The sequence below is a fragment of the Cololabis saira genome, chromosome 16, assembly GCF_033807715.1.
Source record: "Cololabis saira isolate AMF1-May2022 chromosome 16, fColSai1.1, whole genome shotgun sequence".
Taxonomy (NCBI): domain Eukaryota; kingdom Metazoa; phylum Chordata; class Actinopteri; order Beloniformes; family Belonidae; genus Cololabis; species Cololabis saira.
In genome coordinates this window covers 13,806,878-13,827,304 of record NC_084602.1, presented here as the reverse complement: position 1 = coordinate 13,827,304, position 20,427 = coordinate 13,806,878, and the positions used below count along the sequence as shown (strand labels likewise).

The following is a 20,427-nucleotide window of genomic DNA, read 5'->3' as shown; positions in this document are numbered from 1 at the left end:
ATTTGGTTGACAAATCACATTTGAGCTACTTTTGGGAAGAACAGATGTCTGAGGTTCAAAAGAAAGCATTCACTGCTGGTACAGGGGAGGATCAGCACCCATAGAGGTGCTGACTTGGAAATCTGGGGATATTGGTGTTTTGGAGGGACATGTTATGTCTTTTTTTTTTTTTTGTTCAGAATGTCACAACACTGAAATTGTGTGATACATCATGAATGGGAGACTTTAACAATGACAACCACAGTCTGATGAGAGAGTTAGAACCAGACACGTTGAGGCAGCGTTCAGCTTTTATGCTCCTCACCTGTGGAACAACCTTTTTATTTTCTGCTGTATTTCATCAATCTCCCACAATGCACTAAAACATTTATTTCTTGCATCTTATATGTTAATTATTTTTAAGTGATGTCTGTTTGTCTTTAAATATTGCTTTTTAACTCTTTTCTAACTTAATCATATTTTAAACCTTGTAAAGTCCTCAGGTTTGAATCCTGTAAATGTTATTGTTTTATTTTATTTTATTTATTCATCTTATTATTGTTATCATTATTATTTTTTGTTTAAACTCTAAAGCATGCTTTTTATGTATGTTTTAATATTTTTGTAAAGCACTGTGAATCATTTTGTTGTTGAATTGTCCTATATAAATAAACATTTCTCTGTTCCCAAATAATCAAAAAGTCTGACGAAAACAAAGGATGATGTAAATACAGTTGGGCTTCTCTATTCCAACTCCTTATAAATATGCTGAGAGGAATCTGTATTTGTTTATATTCAAAGGGTACCAATGTAAAACATTGGAAGAGCCCCTAATGTCCATATTTTATAAATACAATTAATTCAGTCTATCTATCTATCTATCTATCTATCTATCTATCTATCTATCTATCTATCTATCTATCTATCTATCTATCTATCTATCTATCTATCTATCTATCTATCTATCTATCTATCTATCTATCTATTCCATTTTGAGAAAACTTAGTTTAATATTGATAAATCTATATCATTAGAAAAAGCTACTTGTGTCGCTCCAGATTTAAACAAGTGTCTCGTTTACAAGAACAGGCTATAAATACTATTGGCTGGTCTGTGATGTAAACCCGACGCCTATTGGCTGAAGATGTAAGGAGCCTTCTCATTGGTCGAATCTCTCCCACGTGACCTGTGGGGACCCTCACTGTTTCCTGCCTATGTAGTTGTAAACATCACTGAACCGTCCTTGAACTTTGTGTCTTGCTGTGATATGACACGGAAATAAATTAGAAATGCACTGGTAAAAGAGCAGCTTTAAATGGACGTTTGCGGTGAGTAAAGGAAGGTAAATCTCTCTCTAGCGTCTTCTCAGTGTTGTACATGCATGCACCAGCTAACCTAACTAAGCAGACTAAATGAACAGATTGTTAGGGTGAACTGGTAATATCTTCAAATAGAGGTTGTTTCACTGCAAGCAAACATATTTTGCCTGTAGTTTGTCAGGTTGGTAAGTCTTAAACACCGCTAGAAGAATATAATTAATGGTCTTTTGAAACTACGGTGGCCCTGAAGCACCAAACACATCTGCATTTCAGAACACATTTTTAACATTTACTTCACCAGAAATGTGTTTTTTTTTTTTCTCGGCACAGTGGGGAATTAAGGGGATTCAATACACCAGAACAATGGTTAACTAATTCATATACTTGCAGTTCATAGCAGGCACACAATACATTTAAAATGTCCAAATATCCAGCTCCAACTTGTGTATTCCATATATTCCATTATCTTCCATTTGGGGAAAAAAAAAAAAAAAATCACAAACTTTTTTTTATCCTGCTTCTTTCTGCAGCCTTTCCTAACACTCCCTGAAACTATCACTCCAACCATGGCGTCCAACCTCCAGAGCAGCTTAAGGCTGAGGATTCCTCTGAGACAGCTGTTCCTCCACACGTCTGTCTCCTCCAGGACCAGATTTGCACCCGCAGCCCTCCAGAGTCCACTCCTCACCCGCTGCTCCCCGCAGGCTTCAGCCCCCCGTCGTGCTCTACACGTTGGTGCGGCTACAGGGCACCAGTCCCTCCCCAGCTCTCCTCCAGAGAGGCTGCCCTTCTCCAGAGTCACTGAGGAAGATCTGGCCTTTTTCAGGAGCATCCTACCGGGCAGAACCATCACGGACCCAGACCTGCTGGAGTCCAGTAACGTGGACTGGCTCAAGTCTGTGAGAGGTGCAGTTAAGACTTTGAATCAGCAAATATTTGTTTACGTTTTGTAACATCTTGCAGTAAGAGCCAATCCCAATACACCCCCTACTTTCTTCCACTAGCCCTCCCTCACTACCACTACCCCTAAAAAAGAAGCCACAGATTTTAGGGCACTTGAAATCTTCCCAGGGGCCTGTCCCAATACTCCCACTACTCCTACTTTCAGCACCACCCCTAAAATCAGGAAGCCGAGAGCCAAAAGCTGTTTTAATTTCAGCTGTAGCGCTGTTAATATGCCACTTTATTAAGTTTTAATATTTTTTCAGGCGTAAAAGTAACCGTTAAGATCCCCAACCTGGGCTCAGTTTATCCAAATAACGCCTGTTAAGAAATTTGATCTGATGTTTTCGGCGATGATAAGAGCCGCCGGTCTGGGGCGCAGCAGCAGCATCGCCGCGTAACCTACGCCGTAGCCTCTGCGTTGGTGTAACGCGGAACCATAAATCAGCCTTTATTCTGGCGAGGTTTGAAAAAGACTTTGCAACAACGGGCTAACGAGTGATTATGTACATTCACTGAGTGAATATTATGAAAGTAAAATATATATTTCTCGCTAGAAATGTAATCAAAATGCATTTTTATGCAGAAACTAACTCAAAATATTGTTTTTATTCACTAAAAAATAAGAAATGTCCGCCATGTTTTTTTTTTTTATTCAGTCTGCAAATGACGACGAAAAGCATTCTGGGAAATTTTTCTGGCCCTCGGTCAACTAGGGTGCATCCGAAAACCCTCGAACCGTAGGGCCAGATTCATAGCCACTACCCTTGTTTTCCCCACTACCACTAGGTGGAAAGAGGAATTGGGACATCACTACCCTCACGAGAACGTGCAAAATTTAGGGGTAGGGATGAAAACTAGGGGAAGTGGGAGTATTGGGACAGGGCCTAACTGTACTGTTGTGTGTCTCTCATTTTTGTGCTCATGAAACTTGTGCAGGTTCTGCTGAAGTGCTGCTCAGACCTCAGACGACAGAAGAAGTGTCTCAAGTTCTTAGGTAAATTGCAGGCAGTAATGAAATTGACCTTTTTTCCGTCTATAGGGCTCCTCATTTTATTTAGTTTTCCACGTGTAGTTATTGTAACAGGCGCAGCCTGGCGGTGAACCCTCAGGGAGGCAACACCGGGCTTGTTGGTGGAAGCGTGCCAGTTTACGATGAGATCATTCTCTCAACAGCGCTGATGAACAAAATACATTCTTTTGACAACGTCTCTGGTAAGGTTCATGTCAGGAAAGATATTTTTAAAAAAGCTCTTTGAAAAATGACCGTAAGAGTTTGTTTCTTTTTTTTCTTAGGTATTGTGACGTGTCAGGCAGGTTGTATCTTGGAGAACTTGTCGCTCTACCTGGAGGACAGAGACTACATCATGCCGCTGGATCTCGGGGCAAAAGGCAGCTGCCAAATTGGCGGAAACGTGGCCACGAATGCAGGCGGGCTGCGGCTGCTGCGATACGGCTCCTTACACGGGACTGTGCTGGGTCTGGAAGTGGTGAGTGTGCAGGAATATTAGTTTGATGGATGTAATTGAGAAGTTGAACCCTCTGTGACTGTGACAACACCCTCTTTGTAGAAAGAAAGCCGTCGTCCTGAACTCGGCGCTCCTGTTTTCTTGTGCAGGTGCTGGCAGATGGACGGGTGCTCGACTGCCTGTCCACGCTGCGGAAAGATAATACAGGATATGACCTCAAACAGCTCTTCATCGGCTCAGAGGGCACTCTGGGAGTCATCACTGCTGTGTCCGTCCTTTGTCCACGAAAACCCAAATCTGTTAATGTGGTTTTTCTTGGTAGGAATTTCTCACGTTTAAAACTGTAAAAGCAAAGTGAAGTAGCAGTTAAGATCAACGGCAGCGATCGCTGGGTTTACGCGTCTCTCATGTGCTTCTAGGTTGCGAGACGTTCCAACAGCTGCTGAAGACATTTCATCTCTGCCGAAGCATGCTGGGAGAAATCCTGTCAGCGTTTGAGTTCCTGGACAGTGAATGCGTGAGGCTGCTGAACACACACCTCCGACTGTCCAATCCCATCTCTGGTACCGGCACACACATTCACACGCTCGTGCGGCGCTGGTATGTGAGATTACTGAAACACTCCCCGTCCTCTTATCTGCAGACTGCCCCTTCTACATCGTCATAGAAACGTCCGGGTCCGACCCGACTCACGACTCGGAGAAACTCCACAACTTCCTTGAAGAAGCGATGGCATCAGCTTTTGTTCTCGATGGGACCGTAGCGACTGAGGATTCAAAAATAAAGGTAACTTTATTGTCACCTTAAAGGGGATTTGCTGTATTTTATTTATTTAACCAGGTTTGAGAACAAATTCTCATTTGGAAACAAGACCTGGACCTTTATTATCACAAATCTGAATAAATAACCAAAACATGCAAAACTGGATCTGATCAAGTGTTGCCTTTGTAATGCAGAGAGACGACGCTCCATTCCTTTCCCAGATCTTTTAAAAACTTGTAGTCCGTTACTGGTTGGAGTGGGACTCTCACTAATTAAACTGGACCAATGAACCACAGGAATAGAAAAACTACCAGGTGAACATCTTGCGGACATTCCTTTGAGATGCAGCAGCAAGCAAAATTATGATTTAAACTAATGATGCAGCAACAGCAGGTATCCCGCTACATTATAAAAATGCTCAGGAACAACTGGAAGAGCATGAACAAAGAGCGCAAGATCTTGATGTGGCTGCCGTACGTCCCAGATTTCTAGAATCTGCTGGAACAGGCCTCATCATCTGTGTCACAACATCTATCTATCTATCTATCTATCTATCTATCTAAGTATAGACCAAAAGTTTGGACAAATGGGGAAGTGTGTTCAAACTTTTGGTCTGTACTATGTATATGTATATATGTGAGTGTGTGTATGTATGTATATATACACACATACAGTACAAACCAAAAGTTAGTTTGAATGAGGTGGTGTCCAAACCTTTGGTCATTACCCTGTATATACACATATTTCTTTTTAAGTGAAAGTATGTCAGCAAAAGATCACCAGACATATATTCAATCCTTCAATCCTTAAAACACAGAGTTGGATGTGAGTCATGCTGCCAGCTTCTCCGTTTGTACATCTCTAGGCTCTGTGGTCGATGCGTGAACGCGTCACCGAGGCGCTGACTCATGACGGCTTCACCTACAAGTACGACATCTCGCTCCCCGTGGAGCGGATCTACCAGCTGGTGACAGACATGAGGGAGCACCTGGGGGACCGGGCCAAGAGCGTGGTGGGCTACGGACACGTAGGTAAGGGCCAATCCCAATACACCCCCTACTTTCTACCACTAGCCCTCCCTCGCTACCACTACCCCTAAAAAAGAAGCCACAGATTTTAGGGCACTTGAAATCTTCCCAGGCCTGTCCCAATACTCACACTGCTCCTACTTTCAGCACCACCCCTAAAATCAGGAAGCTGAGAGCCAAAAGCTGTTTTAATTTCAGCTGTAGGGCTGTTAATATGCCACTTTATTAAGTTTTAATATTTTTCCAGGCGTAAAAGTAACCGTTAAGATCCCCAACCTGGGCTCAGTTTATCCAAATAACGCCTGTTGTGGCTACGCCTATTAAGAAATTTGCTCCGAAAACTTCAGGATGATGATGCCTGCCTACTCGGGAGCTGATTTATGGTTCCGCGTTAAATAGACGCAGAGCCTAAGGCGTAGGGTACGGCGTACGTCGCCGCGTAACCTAAGCCGTAGGCTCTGCGTTGGTGTAACGCGGAACCATAAATCAGCCTTTATTCTGGCGAGGTTTGAAAAAGACTTTGCAACAACGGGCAAACGAGTGATTATGTACATTCACTGAGTGAATATTATGAAAGTAAAAATATATTCCTCGCTAGAAATGTAATCAAAACACATTTCTATGCAGAAACTAACTCAAAATATTGATTTTATTCACTAAAAAATAAGAAATGTCTGCCATGTTTTTTTTTTTTTATTCAGTCCGCAAATGACGACGAAAAGCATTCTGGGAAATTTTTCTGGCCCTAGTGAGTATCCGAAAACCCTCGATCTGTAGGGAGATTCATAGCCACTACACTAGTTTTCTCCACTCCCCCTAGGTGAAAAGAGGAATTGGGACATCACTACCCTCACAGGAACGCGCAAAATTTAGGGGTAGGGCTGAAAACTAGGGGTAATGGGAGTATTGGCACAGGGCCTAAGACTACTCAAAACAGCGCACCAGGTTTTTTCTTGTTCATGCTTCATATTTCATACAATATTTCCACTTCTCACCTTGCATCCCACCCGCTTTCTCTCAAATCCTGCAGGTGACGGCAACCTCCACCTGAACATCACTTCTCCAGAGAAGAACCCCGAACTCCTGGCCGCCATCGAGCCCTTCGTCTACGAATGGACGTCCAGATTCCAGGGCAGCATTAGCGCCGAACACGGGCTGGGTCTGAAGAAGAGGAACTACATCCACTACAGTAAATCCAGCCAAGCTGTCGCTCTGATGGGAAGTATAAAAACCATGCTGGACCCCAAAGGCATCCTCAACCCGTACAAGACTCTACCAGACAATCTGAAATGACGGTAGGGGTGATAGATATGTAAAAATTAACTAACATCACTGCCACATGATTAAGAGGTTGTTGACTGGAACGCCAAGGCAGATGATTGTTTGGATGTGCCGTCAAGTGTTGATCTATGTTAGATTGGTGTAAATATCAAGGACATAATTTGTGTTCTGCTTTAATTTCAATCCATGAAGTAGGACGCCGGTTAAATGTGAAGTTTGGTGTGATCAACGCAGTGTAGTGACAACACGTTTGTTCACAGCACAAAAAAACTGAATAAAAAGGTTTTATCGTTGTAAATCCACCTTAAGTGGGGAAAAAAACTGATTAACAGCAGATTAAAGAGATAAACTTTCATGTGAAGTTATATACAAAAATCAGAACGCACGCTGGATAATCATTAGACAAGTGTGCAGTAAATGTTTTATTACATGTAAAAAAGACAAAGCAATGTTTTTCTCGTTTTTTTTTTCTTCTTTTTTTCCCCAAAACAACTCCAGCACTTGTGATCTAATTCATTTATACAACCAGGAAACTCAAGTTTTAAGCCCAGTCTTCAATAAAACTGTTTCCACATCAACTTGGAGGTTTTTTTCATCTTTCTTCCCTCCATCTTTCAGGCAACTTGTATAATGTGGCATCAGTGGAAAGGTCCAGATTTCTTTCACCTCCATTATTTAAAAAAACAAAACAAACATAAGGGAGGGAGTTGCTATGGTTACCACAAACAAGTCTGTGTCGATTCTTCTTCGCTCGTCCAGATGATTTTCACACAATTTACAAAATATGCCAGAGGGAGAGAGAGAGAAGTTCATGTAATATTTGAAGAATTACAAATTCCTACGGGGAGATAGTTGGCGTGCCGCTTCGTTACGAACCACCAGCATAAAGTTGTGCCTGTAGTGTTTGTTTTTTTTTTCCTTCTGTGAATAAACAAGTTCAGATTTTTTTTTAATCTTTTTTAAAAATCCTACTTTTTCAAGTATTTCTCAGCACGTTGTTTCCTACTTGATAGTGACAACAAGGGTACAGATAATCTAGTAGAGTTAATGCTTATATACGTTTACAATCGTCATCATACACCAGTCTTACAGAGTACTTCAGTAGTGTGGTAACAGTGGAGGTTCAGTACATAAATATACTTAAAAAAAAAAAGGTTTAAAAACATGTTTGATTCTATTGGCTCTTTTCCTTTCATTTGTGAACATGTGTATTTGTGGCAATAGTTGGCATGTCGTCATAAAGCTAAATGAGTGGAGTATTTCTGATTGTCTCTGAGCAGAATGCCAAAGCCACGTGTCGACGACGCGGGACGGAGATCGGGAGCCGGACTGGAAGAGACACTCGGCGTACCGGGCTACGGCCAGGACCGTCTAAAATTAAAGCATCTTTATGGAGAACTACGATGAGGAATCCGTTCACATTCAGTAACAGTCCGCGGGGACGCGGCGCTAACCTTTATGTCCCGCGGCGAGGGTCGGCTTATCCAGACACAACCAGTCCAAACGTCAGAATGGTACTTCAAGTCAAACGGAGGGATGTCGTTGTTAGGCAACCACAGAGGATGGAAGAGAGGGGGATGAAGCTGGATGAGACCCCAACAACTTTCCTCCAGTCCTTCACCCCCCGCCACCGGCGGCCTCTTTTGTTTTAACAAATGTCGAGCTCGGGCCGCCACCGGCGTCCCACAGCTGCCTCCGAGACTCTTCCCCCTCTCACGACTCCTTGCCTTTCTCCAGAGAGCTGTAAATCTTGTCCAGGGTCTTCTTGATGCGCAGCGCCGTCAGCCGAGCAGACGGGTTCTGGTACCAGCACTCCTTCATCAGTTTGACCAGCGCAGAAAGAGTCTGAGCGAGAGAGATGGCAAATAAAACATGAGCCTTCTGCAACTCCAAAATCAACATGACCAGAAGAACTATGACAGTTGCAGTAGAAAACGATATAGAGATCCAACCAATCCATTATTCCTTCAGTTAAAATTGTTGAAATTTCATGAATTAGTAGACTATTCATGGGTTTCAGTCACGTGACATTTTTTGTTGTCAGCGCCATCTTGAGGACCGACCGAGGACCTTCACGTCGCGCAGCCAATATGACGTCTCACCTAATAACTCACTTAACTGCCGAAGAACAGCAACGTCCAGAAAATTGACACTTTAGGTTTCGATCCGTATATAATAGCTAATCAATTACTGACTCCACTCCAGTCTGCCAAAAACCTGCCAGATTTGTCGTTTGCGGACATATATATCTACCTGGTCCACAATCCTTCTCCATACACCGGCGAAGCTCCAAGCCGTTTCCCAAATCCAACTCAGCCTGGATCATTTCTCGTGTGCTCTGCTTTTTCCCCACATCTCAGTAATGATCTGACATGCTGACATGCTGGCTGCATTTAACACCACGAACACGCCGCTCATTCCACGCTGTTCGCTGTTTGATTGCGTCACCACACGCAGTTATTAATTGTCACTTACCGGTAGTTGTTTGTTTTTTTTTTTTTTGTTTTTTTTTTTAATTTATGATATTTGTGAAGTTATGTCTTGGAAAAAGGGGCAGATCAGATAAGATTCTTCTTTCTGCTCCCTTTTCATTCAAAATTTAAGAACATTTGTATTGAATTGTTTTATTTTTTTTAATGAAATAAAGAATAAATGAATGGAAATGAATGGGATATCGGCGTTTTGACGCATCACGAGTATTACTCCTCGTAATCTCCACCTGCTTCTGTGCATCATGTGACTCGTCATTCCTGCCCGGACCGCCATAATCCCTGACGCAGCAGCTAAACGCTGACTTCAGACTCGTCTCAACTCAACTCAACTCATCAGGTTTATTACATGTAGGTCAGTTTAGAAAACTGTTTTTGACTTCGGATACACCGGCGGCGGCACGATGGCATTGTGCGCCTGTTTTCCAAAGGGTAACACTGGGATAGGGATCAGTTGTATAAAGATAGGGATTACGCACCCTGGTGTTTAAGGCATTTTATCAACACTGAAGCTCACAGTCGTTGCCATGGAGACCAAACTTATTCTCTAGTTTTACCAGTAAACACTTGAACACTTATCCTGTTTTTATAACTCTGCTTGTTTTTCGCGCTTTTGCATCGTACGTCAGGCAAATAACGCAAAAAAAGTGTTGCTTAACTGGGTGTAAAGTCAGATGAGTAAAAATCCTGATGAAATTGAAAGAAAATCAGACTTAATGCACATTTTCATCTGCTGTGTTTAGATGTGGTTTATTGTAATATAACAGGTGATAACGGGTCATAATCATATACGTTTTTATCATAAGAATATTAGTGGACCTACTGGACATACTTAATGACCAAAGTCAAATATTAAAAAGGGGAAAAATAGAATATTCCCTGAGATTAAAAAGGGAAGTTTGGTTAAATCGCCCGTGGCAGGTCTGATGGAGCTGATGGAAAAACTTTTATTCATCCGATGGCTTTATCACGTTAAAACACGCCGTGGAGTAACGACTAACAAACCTAAAAACGTCTCCTCACAAACGGAAATCATTTGGTGTCTTTAAATTTCTATCAAGACATTTCTAAAGTAAAATCAGGTGTGGTTGCTCGGGCCAGTTAACAACAAAACTCGTCTCCAGGCCCTTCACATGTCTGCCTGACTAAAGTGTTTATATCTGTAGCGTTTAGACCACTATGGTTATCTTTATATGTATAATGATGAGTAAAGTGACGTGGTTACTTACAGGATCTGAGAACCAGCGGTTGGGAATGAAAGGCCTCTGCTGCTCCACACACACAACCTTCCTCATGTCCTCGAAGCTCGGGTCGTTTGGCACCTGGTCGTAAAACGGCGGTTTGTACTCTTCAACGATACCTAAAAAATGTGGACGACAGCAGCGTTAGGCGGTGCAAAAACAACTCTGATCCCCACCAGGATCGACTGTTTTCACCCGCTCCACTGCTCCCTTTGTGTGACACAAGGTTCAAGACTCAAGATCAAATGAGCTGATGCCACTGAATACATTAAAAGTCATCTTAAAAGACCTGGAAATGAATTACTTACAGTGTACATGACCTGGGGCCGGATTCACAAAACATTCTTAAGAAAAAAAATCTTAAGTGTCATTTTTTTCTTAAGTTCAGTCTTAAGAAGAAAAAAGAGAAGAAGTCATATTCTCCAAAAAAGTTCTTAAGTATTTTCTCAACTTTCTTCTTAAGTTTCTTCTTAAGAAAAAACTTAAGAATAAATGGTATTCTTGAAATAAAAGTTCTCAAATTTGTTCTTGACTCTTTTCTTAACTTTAAAACAACCTTGAAATGTCTTAAAATGTCTTCTGTGAAAAGGTAAGCTTCTAATATCACCTTTTTCAACACATTTGCACAAAGACCCGCAATATTTTGGAGCGATGCATCGGTGTAGTGAAGTCTCGCTTCAGGTGCATCGACTGAATATAATGAAATGAATAATAATAATAATAATATAAATATAATATAATATAATTCTGGGATACTTGGCTGCTACTGCTGTGTGAACGGTCTGCTGGAGCGGCTACTGAATCGTTCATTTAGTATGCAGTATACAGTACATACTTTGCAGTATCTAGCATGTAGTACTTAGTATGCCATTTCGGATACAGCCATATTTTAAGAAGTTCCTAAGTAGGAAAAATAAGAAATTCGTAAGAAATGACAGTTCTTAAGACGGTTCTTAAGAAAATATTGAGGAATTGCACTTAAGAACTTCTTAATTTTAGATCTTAAGACATTTCTTAAGATGGTTCTTAAGAACATATTGGTGAATCCGGCCTCTGATCTCTTAATATCATTAAAGCCCTGTATGTAAAGCATGTTTGGATTCGACGGAGAGCGTTACATCCCCCACAAGCTCCGGGCCGACTCACCGTTGCTGTACGTGCGTCTCGCTATCTCCCACAGCACCAGTCCAAAGGCCCATATGTCCACTCTCTTGTAGGCATCGAAGCAGTCCGTCTGGATGCTTTCGTCCAGCACTTCAGGTGCCATGTAGCGTTTGGTGCCAACCTTGGGGTTGTTGCCCACATCCAGCAGGTTGTCAGCCTGTGTGTGGGTCACAGCCAGCCCTACAGCATGCCATCACACACACACACACACAAACACACACACCATTATAGCAGGACTCCAAAAACAGGAAAACAAATGCATCATGGAATAACAGACGAGTCTCCATTCAGTCTTCTGAAAGAGGGAAAAATGGCTGACCGAGGTCTGCAATGCAGCAGCGCAGCTCCTTGGTCACCAGGATGTTCTTGCTCTTCAGGTCGCGGTGCGCGATGGCCGGTTTCCCCTCCGTGCCGAAGATCTCCGTGTGCAGGTGCACCAGGCCGCAGGCTATGGACGCCGCCATGGCCAGGCCCTCCGACGTCTCCACCGCCACCCGCTGCAGGTAGTCGTACAGCGAGCCGTTCTCGTGGTAGTGCGTGATGAGCCACAGCTGGGTGCTGGAGTTTCGGGAAGTCATGTCGGATGCCATGAACCCTGAGAAGAGCAGAGGAGCCCAAACACACCACATTAAAGCCACATGTGATTTTACTTCAATTCTGCTGCGCGGGCAGCTTTTGTTCAGGGCTGGGTATTGATTCAAATGTCAAGAATCGATTCGATTCCGATTCTTAAGATTCAGATACGATTATCAAGATTTGATTTGATCCAAGTCGATTCCGATATTGATTTGGGTTAGTGTTATTAAAACTGTTTTTTCAGCTGTTGCATGAATTATATGACTGTATAGTTGTGCAACTTATTAATACTAGTATTATATTGAGATTAAACAGCAAGTATTGGCGGCTAATGATGCTGTAAGGACCAATCAGCTCCCAGAATGCTGATAGAACTTTCAGAAACATCTGAGGGTCAGAATTACCAAACAGATCCAGGGAGGAAACAGAGACGGATGAAATCAGTTATAATTTTAACACATTCTGTTTTTTTATTTTTTCCATTTTCGGTCTATTTCGTTTTTTAATTTTTGAGAATTTGGCTTTTAGCATTTTTTGCAAATGTAACCCCAAGACAGTATATACAGTAATGAAACATAGACAATTTATGCAATTATAACTGAAAACTTTAATGTTTTCATACCTTTAAACATATTTAAAGGCAAAAACATGGTACTAGTTATGCTAGTGTCTAACAAAATATTCCTGTTTTGGGCATAAACAAAAAAATACCAAAAGTTGTAATGTAATGATGAAAAAAAAAAAAAAAAAAAAAATCGATCTTTAGACATACGAATCGATTTTTGGGAATTAATATGAGAATCGATTTAGAATTGGAAAATCGATCTTTTCAACACAGGCCTACTTTTGTTAGCGCTATATTACACACGTGAAGGGCCTAGTCGGGGGCTTTATTTATATTTCCTGCCACCACGATCGAACGCTTCGAGCCATAAACTCACCCAGTATGTTCTCGTGCCTGAGCAGCACCGTGTTGTAAATCTCCGTCTCCCTGAACCAGGACTTTTCATCCCTCGAGGAGAAGATCTTCACGGCCACGTTCTCCCCCTGCCACTGCCCTCGCCACACCTCTCCATACCGGCCCTTACCTGTGGAGGAGAGAGGGGAAAAATAAAAGGAACATTTATATTTTTGCCTTTTACCTTGCAGATATCACAACACAGCTGTAACTTCCTGTAATTCCAACAGAATAACTTGATCAAAATCCCCCAAAATTACCATCAAAACTATACAGATTAATGTCCAAACTAGATAACTCAGTCTCTCTTCCGACTTCTAAATGGGAGGCTGACTTATCTCTTAACACTAATCACATTTTTTGATCACAAATATGTTTAAATACTTTCACTATGACCAAGAATCCAAACTTACAACTTATACAATACAAAGTCCTTTACAGAACACATTATACAGGACAAAGGATGTTCCAGATGGGTTTTGTCACCTTTAATATCTGCTCACAGTGCACAGAGAACACCCCAGATAATTATATCAGCTTTATGGTTTTGTGCAGAAGTTCTGGATTGAGATATGTGAAGATTTATCCACATGGCTCAATTACAGATCCCAGTGTGCCCCACACGATGCATCCTGGGAGATATTCACATGGAACCTAACTTGGTTCACTTGGTCCTCACTGCCTTATGTATTGCGAAGAAAACCATTCTAACAAACTGGAAACAAAAGTCTAATCTATGTATTAATCAATTCAGGAATCTTTTGTTAGATCACATCAGTAGTGAGATAATGTCTGCTTCCACTAAACATCATTTGGCAGAACTGCATTCTGTCTGGTCCTCGTTTATGGGCTTCATCACCAAAAAAAAACAACAAACTAGTCCAAAAAAAAGAAAAAAAAGTGGCACACTGTAGCAGATGTGAATTTTGTCACCGTTGCCATGACAACGCAGACCACAGTACTAACACAAATTACTAGAATGGTTTCAACACTCAGCAATGAACTGCAGACAAACACCGAGCATAAAACACTGACATCCGCCCGAACCAGCGCTCACTCATGAATCATTTAGGCTGAACTACTTCTGCGTTTATATTTGAACTTTTATTTGCCCTGTGTAACATACAATAATGATCTTTTCCCATCCCGGCAGATGTTTCCTCAGCAGGCCTCAAATCGGACACCGGAGAGATTTAAAAAACACAAAGCAAACACCCACCCACACACTCCATCAGACTGATCTGTCTGGCCACGGTTCTCTGGACGAGGAAGGGAAGGCCCGAGCCGCTGCCCGACGTGCACGAGTGGTCCAGCAGGTCCTGCGGGCAGAGACAAGAGCTCACGTCAGCGGCGGAGGCCGTGATCTTTAGGTGGAGCGCGGTCGCCCACGCAGGAATCCTTGCAACATAACACATTGATCAGGAAAATATCACAATAAACACTATTATTGTATATCATTTAAAAGGGCAATCAGCTTCAAAATCAAGAAGAATATTAAAAAAAAAAATCCTAAGTACCAGTAATGAAAAAAAATAAAAAAAATAAATACCTCAAGAAATGATCCACAATCAAAACAATAAACTGGATTGGGCTTAATATTGAATATTAAATATTAAGCGTGGAGTAGGAGGAGTCATTTACTCTCAACTGGCCTTTGCTCAAGGTTAAGCTGCATATTTTTGAGTCTTCTTAGAATTACTTGTAATCTTACTTTTTTTTTTTTTTTTTTTAAGATTTCTGGATAAAAGCAGTTATTTCTGTATAATCTGAAGCTGCTCCATCTTTACTAGAATAAAGGATTTGTGTCCTGGCTTGACATTATTTAACTTCCCTTTGAGGATTAATAAAGTATTTTGAATGAAATTGAATTAAGAGGCGATGGCGGGTCGACCCAGTTGGCTGGTTATGATCCTTGTTTAAACAAAACAGTGGTCCGGATATAAATAAAAAACAGATCAAAGTGACATATCTTTCATAATGAAGCAAGTTTATTTTGGATTGTCTCTGGATGTCCCTGAACCGTCTCCCTGAGACCGGGAACGGGAGGAATTTAGTTTTTAGCAAACCTTCACATTTGAGAAAATAGTAGCAGTTTGAGAGCATAGATTTTACAAAATGATTGATAAATCAGTACACGCTCAACTGCACCTCACCACATCCCGAGTCGAAACTAAAAATATTTTGTTGACAAAGTGAAAAATGTTTCCCTCCATCTGTTAAAAATTGTCTCCACCCCAGTTTCGCTCCCTTCTCCACGGGCGCAGCAGTTACCTCCATCGCTCTTACCGCTAAAGTGCTGTCTCCCACGTTGGAGCTGATGAGGCCGTCTATAGCTCCCTGCTCCGTGTCGAACTCCTGCAGCCTCTGAAGGCGTCCGTGGTGGAGCCTCCTGCAGGCCAGCACCGACACCACCGACAGCAGCGCCAGAACCACCACCGGGCCCAGGACGAACAGAGCCAACGTCTCCACACGATAACGAACAGGCTCGCCTTCCGGGGCTGAAGACACGGAGGAACAGATTCAGGACAATATCCTCTGAGATACCGCGTGTATTTGCCAGTGCTGAGAGGAGGCATGCTATGATCTGCTGTCGGACCTGATGGGAGGAGAGACATCAACAAGCTCCTGGTGGTGTTGCCGTTGCAGTTGTCCTGGGAGCAGCAGAGGATGGCCTGCTTGGACGTTGGAGGTGTGGAGCACAGCAGGCGGATTTTCTCCGGCCCCTTCAGACAGCCACGCTCGAACATGACTCCACTGCTTTCCACTTTAACGGAGGAGAAGCACTGGCTGCCGTGGCACTGCGTCTCCTGGAGGCATTTCGAGCCTTCGCAAAGACACACCAGGTGTCCATCTGTGGAAGACAGGCCAAGAGATTTAAAAATCAACCAAAGTTCCTGTCACCGACACTAACAACTGGACGTAATTATGGCCAAAAAAATACATGAAGCCATTTCTGAGGCAGTAAAATATGGTTTTGTTGGTAAACGTTTCAGGGGGCCAAAATCTTAACTTTTAAACAGAGGTGTCAAGAAACGAAGTACAAATACTTTGTTACCTTACATGAAATAGTAGAAATTTTGGTTATCTATACGGTACTTCACTGGAGTAATTATTTTTCAGACGACTTTTTACTTTTACTCCTTACGTTTTCACGCAATTATCTGTACTTTTTACTCCTTACATTTTAAAAACAGCCTCGTTACTCTATTTCATTTCGGCCTTTAAATAAAAACTATCCAGTTAAATTGCTCCATCCGGATAGAGTGAATTTGGTTGTGGTTGTTTCAGATGTTCTTGTCCAGTTTTGTTCTTACATCCGTTCCCTCAGATTCCTGCAACTAAACTTGGATGTACATTCCAATAAAGGTTAGGATAAATGATAACATGCCTCTGAAGTTTGACTTTTTGCACCATTACAATACTTATAGGCAACTAGTCATCATATCTGCTGCTCTCTGAAACACATGTTAATGCTCAATAGTACACATATATGGTTCTTTAATATATTTGCATTATACTAAGATGCATTCATTTTCAATGGCTTTTGTCCTTAATGGCTTTTTTCCCCCTTACATTACTTTTATACTTTAAGTAGTTTTGAAACCAGTACTTTTATACTTTTACTTGAGTAAAAAACTTGAGTTGATACTTCAACTTCTACAGGAGTATTTTTAAACTCTAGTATCTATACTTCTACCTGAGTAATGAATGTGAATACTTTTGACACCTCTGCTTTTTAAAACAGTTGTCAGAGCTGGTTTGGATGATTTTCCTTTTAATTTTTTTTATTTTTTATTATCGATTTACTGAGTAGCTGTGACAACAGGAAAGTTATTTATAAGAGGAGCAAGTCTTCTAATAATCCAATATTTATTGAATTAAGAACCCAAATCCTGGGGAGTTGAAGAGGAGAGGTCAGGGAGAGAAAATGGAAATGGAGTCAAAGAGGTTCATACATTTTTTCCCCCCATTGATTGGCTTGGGGAGTGAGGGGGGAATCAGGAACGCATCGCTGAGTTTTTAACAGTGACGTAACTGCAGGAGCGAGAACGGCACGTGCAGACGGCAAAGTTCAGACGGAGCAGAACGGTGCTCATCGACAGGACGGTGTGGTTCTGGACATGGGACGCATGCCACCCTGACCCTGACCTGCCAGCTGTCACCTGTACTACCTGTAGATGACATCATCGGCTCAACTGTTGCCAGGCTACAAGTTCAACACACTGCTCTAGCTCTCTCTCTCTGTTAGTCCACTGCCCAGATCGTTACCTAATGTTTCTTTTGATTTAATGTATTATTATTAACTTATCTATGTTTTATAAGTAGTTAACATTGCATCAATATAATTTCCCTTCTAGGATTAACAATTATTCAATAATCCAATTCAATTCTGTGAAGTTGCTTTGCAGTCACGGAGTATTCAGGAAGTAAATGTGAGGCCATCTGTCCGACAGCTAATTTGATGAAGCTCACAGGCAAATCTGTATCCCAACGGTTGACATCATCATCATAATGAAATGATCTAGTCAAAGTACAGAGAGCTCAACTCGATTTTAATGCAGGCACAGAACTGCAGTTATTAACAATGAAGCCAAAAGTCCTCCATAACAATTCGATTGACTGATAAAGATATGCAGGCGACTTCAAATGGTTGCTTCTTGAAGTCGATCTACATGCTACTGAATTGTGGGTGTACTTAGTATTTCCCACACTCCCCCCCCCCCCCCAATATTGCTGCATCGTTTTTGTTGAATAAATAAGGGCACAACAAACACATTTTAGTGTTGCTTTTAGCCTGAGGCTGCGTTTACCTAGTACATGATGATACCAGAATGGCCCTAGCTAATCACTTTTCTCTGCCAATGCCCAGACCCAATGCATTGAAAAAAACAGTAATGTATAGAGCAGTCGCACACTGGAACCATCTCCCCCATGTATAGTTGCAATAATCAAGATGTCAAGTTTTAAAAGGAGACTGAAGCAGGCTGTGGTTCAGAAGGAAGTCATGATCGGTCCTAGGTATATATTGTGATTATTGTGCAAATTGTAAGTATATTATAAATGTAATAGTAAATATATTCTAAATCTCTGTAGGCTATGAGTGTATATATAGTATAGTAGTATGAGTATATTATAATGTATGACTATATTATGATATGTAGTATATTTATACTACTATAAATAGAGGTATGGGTATATCATAAATTATAAAGTCGTTATAAAGTGGAACAGATCTGGTGATAGTAGCAAATATTGTTACTGTGGATGGTTTTGGTTGGTTACTTAATCTTTTATTTTTGTTTCAATTTATTATTTCAGGAATTCTTTTTTCACCCTTTTTGAGTTGTATTATTGTCATCTTTTGTATGTCTTTGTGTGGACCCCAGGAAGAATAGTCTTCCCATGGTGAAGACTTATGGGGATCCTTTTTAAATAAACAAATACATAAATAAACATCCACCATGGCCACATGATTTGTGTCATATTCTTGCAAAAAAAAAAAAAAAAAGAAAGAAAAGGGTTAAAGAGTTGTGTTGCATCCAGAACAGCAGTGTGCATGATGGAAGTACCTGAGCCCTCGGCTGGAGTCCGCAGAGCCTGCAGCAGCAGCAGCAGCAGCAGGACGTGCAGGCTGCAAACACCCATGTCTGTGCACTGAAACACAAGCCCACACGTCACAACAGCACTGCTGCAAAGTGAGGGGGAATAAAACAAAAAGAATGCATGCACCAATTATATGAATATTTAAATTAAGTAATAAATCACGAGGGATACATGATCTGCACGCATGTATTTCTGGTGTTCAGGGAAAATACGTTTTTGATATGGATTAAAAGTGCAACCACTGCAGGGACAATTGCCACGGATTGTTACCAAGTTTCTGAAGGGTTTTTTTTGCCTAAACACGAATATACTGTATGATTGAGATGGTGATAAAGAAGCTGATGGCTTCGGAGTAGAAATTTGATCCATCTTCTTTCTATCTGCGCTCCTCTGCAGAACAACAGTCGGCGTCTAACGGACGGAAATAACCCATTCTGTCTGGAAGCTAACAGCACTTTTGATGGGGAAGCTGCCCGCCAACATGTTCGTGTTAATCCTGAAAACTCGGGTTTAAGCATGAATTATGGTTCAGCGTTAAATCGACGCAGAACTACGCCGTGGGGGTTACGGCGTAGGCTACGGCGTAGGGTACGCGGCTACGCTCACCGTACGATGAGTGTCGCCGCGTACCCTACGCCGTAAGCTCTGCGTCGGTGTGACGCGGACCATAAATCAGCCTTTAGTTGTCTGCTAAAGGCCGTCAGCAGACAGCGGCGCCGCTGCTCGCAACCTACCTGGAGCGCACACGGTACAGCTTCTAACTCATCATTGGGGGCTCGTATATCCACGCGTTAGGTTCAAATAATCACAACGGCGTGATTTGTGTAGTAAAGAAAAGCCGAGCACAGCCGTCACGCCAGCGCTCCCACTGGCTCCTTCCCTCTGTGGTTGAGCATGACGTCACCAAAACATTATCGTCGAGATGCATTGTGGGGCGGCGGAGTCCTCCAACAGGTTGCAGAATTTAGCATGACATCACTGGCATGGATTGAAGAGGGTGACTAAATTTAACTGAACGTAAACAGGAACAGGTTGGGACTTATTTACGGTCTATGTTTGGGAGCAATACGCATTCAGATAATGTAACTTTACCAGATAACTTGTCCTTCAATGTTTTTGTATATGTGTTTCTAGGATAAGACTTTTTTTGTGTATTCTCACAATCTTGGAGGTTTTTATCACTCCAAAATCTAATGACGGCATTAAAAGACAAGGAGTTTATTTGTATAGCACATTTGAAGTACAAGACAATTTAACGTGCTTTATATAAAAACATGAAACGTGTGCATTGAAAAGTAAGAGATCAAAAACAGAATAAAGAATTAAAAATATATTAAACAAATATCCACGGTACATTGGCCTGTGTACATTTAAGTACATTTGAATCATTTAAAGGGCAAGAGAGTATTTTTTGTTTTGTTTTGATAAAAGATGCCAAAATAATTTCAAATGAGAAGATTATTAGCTATGGGACTGTAATAAATCCATTAAATTTCCATCTTCAAAATCCATTATATATTTTATGATTTCAGCATATTGAATGTTATCTAAGATTTACACCACCAATTTATAATTGAATGGTTATTGCGTCTTTAAAATTGAGGCATCATTTGTC

The 20,427-nt window shown here is 41.5% G+C and overlaps 2 protein-coding genes across 4 annotated transcripts; one reads left to right on the top strand and one right to left on the bottom strand.

The window, feature by feature from the left end:
- The first annotated feature begins 1,170 nt into the window (after positions 1-1,170).
- On the top strand, positions 1,171-9,443 carry d2hgdh (D-2-hydroxyglutarate dehydrogenase). Of its 2 annotated transcripts, XM_061744480.1 has the most exons (11): positions 1,171-1,307; positions 1,829-2,204; positions 3,180-3,237; positions 3,316-3,455; positions 3,537-3,730; positions 3,859-4,027; positions 4,129-4,272; positions 4,353-4,495; positions 5,337-5,502; positions 6,530-6,794; positions 8,061-9,443. In XM_061744480.1, the coding sequence occupies exons 2-10, from the start codon at positions 1,865-1,867 to the stop codon at positions 6,790-6,792; spliced, it is 1,617 nt and encodes a 538-aa protein (XP_061600464.1). In that variant the 5' UTR covers positions 1,171-1,307; positions 1,829-1,864; the 3' UTR covers positions 6,793-6,794; positions 8,061-9,443. The 2 variants fall into 2 exon arrangements, with proteins under 2 accessions (XP_061600464.1, XP_061600465.1); XM_061744481.1 differs by having other exon boundaries at positions 1,174-1,321; positions 6,530-9,443.
- On the bottom strand, positions 7,168-19,706 carry acvr1l (activin A receptor, type 1 like). 2 transcript variants are annotated; one of them, XM_061744484.1, is made up of 10 exons: positions 19,547-19,706; positions 18,779-18,897; positions 15,805-16,059; positions 15,495-15,706; positions 14,428-14,527; positions 13,192-13,338; positions 11,994-12,269; positions 11,657-11,854; positions 10,499-10,629; positions 7,168-8,625 (listed from the first exon to the last, which is right to left on the bottom strand). In XM_061744484.1, exons 2-10 carry the CDS (start codon positions 18,852-18,854, stop codon positions 8,494-8,496), a joined length of 1,527 nt encoding a protein of 508 aa, XP_061600468.1. In that variant the 5' UTR covers positions 18,855-18,897; positions 19,547-19,706; the 3' UTR covers positions 7,168-8,493. The 2 variants fall into 2 exon arrangements, with proteins under 2 accessions (XP_061600468.1, XP_061600466.1); XM_061744482.1 differs by having other exon boundaries at positions 18,779-18,863.
- Positions 19,707-20,427: the final 721 nt, after the last annotated feature.